At 47.2% G+C, this 5,217-nt stretch overlaps 1 protein-coding gene across 1 annotated transcript in view; it reads right to left on the bottom strand.

Annotated features, from left to right (window-relative positions):
• Rnf19b (ring finger protein 19B) overlaps window positions 1-5,217 on the bottom strand; it is a 38,967-nt gene that overhangs the window by 9,399 nt on the left and 24,351 nt on the right. Inside the window, exon 10 of the mRNA XM_031378746.1 lies at window positions 3,950-4,071. Within this exon, the coding sequence (XP_031234606.1) occupies window positions 3,950-4,071 (122 nt within the window). The remainder of the gene's footprint in view (window positions 1-3,949; window positions 4,072-5,217) is intronic.

Below are 5,217 nucleotides of genomic sequence, written 5' to 3'. Positions count from 1 at the left end.
CTTGATCTATACTGGGTTAGGAGGCTATCTTGCTTCAGAATGACATTTTAATTATATTTGGGAGAACCCTGCTGCCAAATATGGCCACATTTTGAGACAGTAGGGGTGGGGAGACAGTTCAGTCCATAGTACCCCCAGAACCTCTCTTCTAATGAGTGGACCACAGAATCCTTTTAAACTGATGTAATTGTGCGAGCTTGAGGCTGATTTCCAAGCAATCCCTAAAGAACTTGCACGTCTACCTCCCTAAATACAGGAGCGTGGCGCACTGGCTAAAGATCTTTGTGGAAAACTGATCTTCTAATGGGGTTCTGGTGGTGTTCCAGCGCTTTTTCAGCAAAGACCCAGCACCCACAGCTCTCTGTTTTGGTGGCTCCAGACAGGCTTTTAATTGCTAGGTATTGGGATACACACACACACACACACACACACACACACACACACACACACTACGATTTTCAGGTTTTGTTGCCTGGAGAATAACCCTTGGCTCTGTCACTTCAGGATCCTACCACGCCTACCACATGTCAAGGATTTTGTTTTAGTGGTCACATTCCTTTAAGTCTTTAGACCCAGCCTTGAGAGGTAACACTTGCCAACCAAGTGTTTACTTGCTTGAGAACCTGTATTTGTCCAATATTGGCAAATAAAACCCAGTAAGAACTGGATTGACTTTTGACCTTTCCAATCCCATGGAGAAAGGACTGATGACTGGAAAAATCTGGACAACAGAAATGAAACCTAAGGGGTCGGGATGGATGGCTTGATTGGTAGGGCACTAGCCTGGCATGATGGAGCCCTGGGATCCATCCCCAGCATGGCAGAATCCAAGCTGGGTAATGCACTCTGCAATCTGAGCAGCACCCGGGAGGCAGAGGCAGGAGGATCATGACTTTCAGGTCAGGTGCTGCTGCTCAACCCAGTCCCTCCTTCTCTACAAACCTTTCTTTTGTTTTCTCACCTGCTAAAAACTTTTTGTTTGCTAAAATAAACTTTGATTTTAAAATACGTTTGAGGTCATCTTTGGCTACATAGTGAGCTTGAGGTGAGCCTGGGCTATTTAACCTGTCTCCAAAAACCAAACCAAACCAAACCAAACCAAAATGAAACTAAGGTCACACACATAGTATGAAATCAATGTTTCTACCTTTGTGCTTTTGACTCTTCCAACTAGACTAAGGCATTTTAGGCATCTCAATTTCTTTGAGTATAGGCCACCTTGAAGACTAAGTTTTATCCAGCTGAGAACCAAAGTCAGGAACCAGACTGAATCCAGAGTGTCATTGTCCATACCAACCAATTCTACCAACAAGAACAAAATTTTCATTCTCTCTTCTTGGTGTGACAGCTTTAGAGTCAAATCCACACATTGCCAGGTTTCTGTGGAGAACCACTGAGTGTCCCAGTCCTGCAGTCTCTCAGTCTGATGCTTGAACCTTCTTCCAGAGGCAGAGACCCTGATCCCAGCTTTGAGGTAGAGGTAACGAGGCTAAGTAGCTCGGGCTTGGGGATGGGCATTCTCTTCCGACCTCTGTGGCGACCCCAGGTTCTCCACAGGAGTACTGCTTCTGGGCTGGGAGGGACTTTGTAGAGACAGTGGGTTGATGGATTTACCCAGATCTGAGGGAATATTCCCACTTCCCATTTCAGGGTCATATTGCTTCCATAAAGCAATGCCCTACCACACAGGAAACCCAGCCTGGCTCCATTTCATTTCAGATATGTCAGGCTTGTGGGCTACAAAGGAAAATGTTTAGAGCTGTTATGGTATACATCTGGAACCCCTCATCTTCTCACTGTTGTCCAGCCTCATTCCCTATGTGCTGGCCTTTCCTGCAGATGCTTGGTCTTTCTTCTAAAAGACTGCGGGTCAGGTGACTGGAGTTTACCGTATCCCAAAGCTATGACATCTTCATTTCCTTCAAACCCAACTGAGTCACGGCTGAGCTAAGGTTTGTGCTGTTACTATTTTTGGAACACCAACAGAAGTTACAGGGGAAAAAACCCCAAACAAACCCCAAACTCTACCAATTTTAAATAGAACAGATTCAGTGCAAGCAAACGAAGTGCTCACAAAAAGCCCTGAGGGGCTGGACACTGATTCTGGGTTCCCACATTTATCTTCACATGCATGGGAGCTGCTACATCAATCACCATAGAGGTGAGGAGCCAGCTAGCTCTAAGAACAAGCACCAAACTGCTGCCTATGGCTGGTGATGCCCTTCCATGCCCCAAAAGCTACTGCTGAGCCTGGACCACCAAGGAGCAATCTGAGGTGTGGCGATTTTACAGGAACGTCAGCCAAAGCAGCTAAGGAAAGTCTCCCAATTGGTCTCTTCTGTCTACACATTTGTGTGTTTTACTGGCAAGACGAGTTACACACACAGAGCCCTGGCTTCAAGGAAGTCAAATGCTCCCAGCTTGCTGGCCTCTGTGGTGTAAGACAGTGTGTTAGGGACATGTACTCATCCGCCAAGCCCAAAGCCTCTTTTTATGTCCGGGGACCAGATGTGCCCTACGAAAGCTGCTGCACACACCCAGTGCACTGGCCCGAGTGCTGCTCCTTCTGTCCTCTCCCAAGCTGTTCTGAGGCACTGCACAATCTTGCCTTTTAAGCAGCTCTGTTCCCTGACTCGACTGGCAGTGTTCCCATCACAGACACGCTATTGTACTTTATCTTCAGTCATGGTCTCCTTCTGCTCCCTTCTTCATTCAGACGGTTTATAATCCTTACTGTAGTCTGGGCTTGGACTGTCTGTCAAAGGCTTGGTTCCTGGCTGTGTCGGAAGATGGTCGAAACTGAGAAAGAAGGCTCCGTTGGAGGAAATTAGGTCATGAGAGACATGCCCTTGAGTGGGATACTGTGAGCACATCCCTTTGTGGTTCCCGGCTGCCATGAGCTGAGCAGCTTCTTCCACCATGTAACCCCACCCTATCCCCACCCAGTATTCTGTCTCACTGCAGGCTCAATAGCAATGGAGCCACAGGACCACAGCCATTTCCTCTTTCTCAGGTTGAATCTCAATACTTTGTCACAGTGCTGGAAAGCTAAAATACTGCCACTCAAAAACAGCCATGTCTGCCACTCTCTCTCCAGAACAAACCTCTCCTCATGTAGTTGACATCTGTCTCCTCTCACTGGAGTGTAAGCTCCACGGGGACAGAAACCGTGTGTCCTCCTTATTGCTACAACCCATACCTACAGTGGCGGAGGCCTTCCAGTGAATGAAAGCAAAGGAGATAAAGCACTACCCATTTCTTCCTCCAGATGGCGCCAATGAGCCTTCTTGGCTGTTAACGCCTGGGAACTTCAAATAAGCCAACAGTTTTCTGAGACTGGTGTGAGTTCTGGTCTCAAGAAGATACCCAGTCTTCTTGACTTTGCTCCTTATTAGAAACATGGGCCTTTACCAAAGCATTTTCAGTACAGCATCTTAACCCTGTGGCCCCAGAATCAGACTGAGAGAAAACAAGACACAGGGGGAGTAGTCCGCCCAGCTCCATACCATTACCTCAACCCAGATAAAGACTGCAGGTTTTAAGCCGGGCGTGGTGGCGCATGCCTTTAATCCCAGCACTTGGGAGGCAGAGGCAGGTGGATTTCTGAGTTCGAGGCCAGCCTGGTCTACAGAGTGAGCTCCAGGACAGCCAGGGCTATACAGAGAAACCCTGTCTCGAAAAACCAAAAAAAAAAAAAAAAAAAAAAAAAAAAAAAAAAAGACTGCAGGTTTGACTCTAGACCACCACGTACTCTGGCAGACTGCCTTTGACTTTATCCAAGTTAAGTGATTTTTTTTTTTGATGAGACTTTAGAAGAATTGCAAATCTTGAGTGGGTTGTTTGCATTTCAGGGGTCTCCAAACTGTCTGCCTGTTTCCCCAACAGGTTTCTCCAGTCGCACAGGGACATCTCTAGGAGGCTTTCTTACTGAGATGCTAAGCCCACTCACAGCATTTCCTGGTCCAACGTGCAAGGAAATACAAGGTGGCCTGGGGAGCCTGAGAAGTAAGATCTTCCACAGCGGCTGCTGTCTGGATGCCCCATCTTTACTGCACAAGGCAGCGGGTAAACCTGTGAACAGAAACAGAAAGGCAGCTGGTCCTCAGACAACCATGCTTTCAGCTCTTCCCCTGGCCCAGTGCTAAGGCGATAAACAAGCTGCCTGATTCTGGTTTAAGGATTGGGCAAAGTAGGGGCTTAAGAAAATAACTGACAGACAGTCACAAAGGAAGTTGTTGCTGCCAGATCTGGAATCTCACATTGAGTCTTTTGATCACTTTCCCTGCAATTCTTTATATGAGCTTTCATTTCTAAAGACATTATTTATTATCACTACTATTATCATTTTATGGTATCAGGGATTGAACCCAGGGCCTTGTACACGTTAGCCAAGCATTGCTATGCTGAACTACACCCCCCAGCTCAAGGACCTTATTCTTGACAGGGCCCAAATTCCTAGTATTAACAGCTCACTTCTGCTAAGTGTGTAAGATCAAGGGAGACTTCGGTGGCACGTGTCCCCTCTGCTTTCACTGGAGGCCTCATTTCTTAGCCTTTCTCGAACTAAGCCAGCAAACCTGAGCACAGCTTCTGTGGAGGGGAGTGTGTACTGAGAGCATAGCCAATACCTACGCTATCGCCTGGTGATCTTACAGAAACAGCTCTTTCTCCAGTAAGGATTGGCTCTTGGGCCTGGGATGCAGCTCAGGGGTAGAATACCTACATAGCATACACAAGGTTCTGGGTTTCAGATCCAGTGTTGTACTGAAGACTCTGCTCCCTAACTTGTAACCCTGCAGGAGTCACCAAGCCCTCTCCACAGACCCTGCCCTAAACACTGACTACAGTGTGGTGAGTATGAAGCCTGGCTCTGACAGGAAAACTGCAGAATTGCCCTTCGAGGACAAAAAAATGCATCTGAGTATCCTCCGTAATCCAGCAGACTCAGCCTGGCTACAGTGTAAAGCAAGCCTGGCTTCGCTTCCTGTTATGGGAGGGGTCGCTGCTCTACAGTGAGTGGAGTCACTGTAGTTGGAGGGAGTAAAACTTCTCTTCCTTGGGGTTAAAGAACTGCAGGCCTCGCACAGACTACTCTTCAATAAACACTTGGCTCTGCAGGACTACCCAAGCCAAGGACAGTGACATGAGGTCAGTTACCACAGAATTCTTTATTAAAATGTGTCATCAATAGTGTTAGCATACATACAATATACACAC

This window comes from Mastomys coucha, unplaced genomic scaffold, assembly GCF_008632895.1.
Source record: "Mastomys coucha isolate ucsf_1 unplaced genomic scaffold, UCSF_Mcou_1 pScaffold18, whole genome shotgun sequence".
NCBI lineage: Eukaryota > Metazoa > Chordata > Mammalia > Rodentia > Muridae > Mastomys > Mastomys coucha.
Note: the sequence above shows the minus strand (reverse complement) of the source record. Positions and strands in the feature narration are given on the sequence as shown.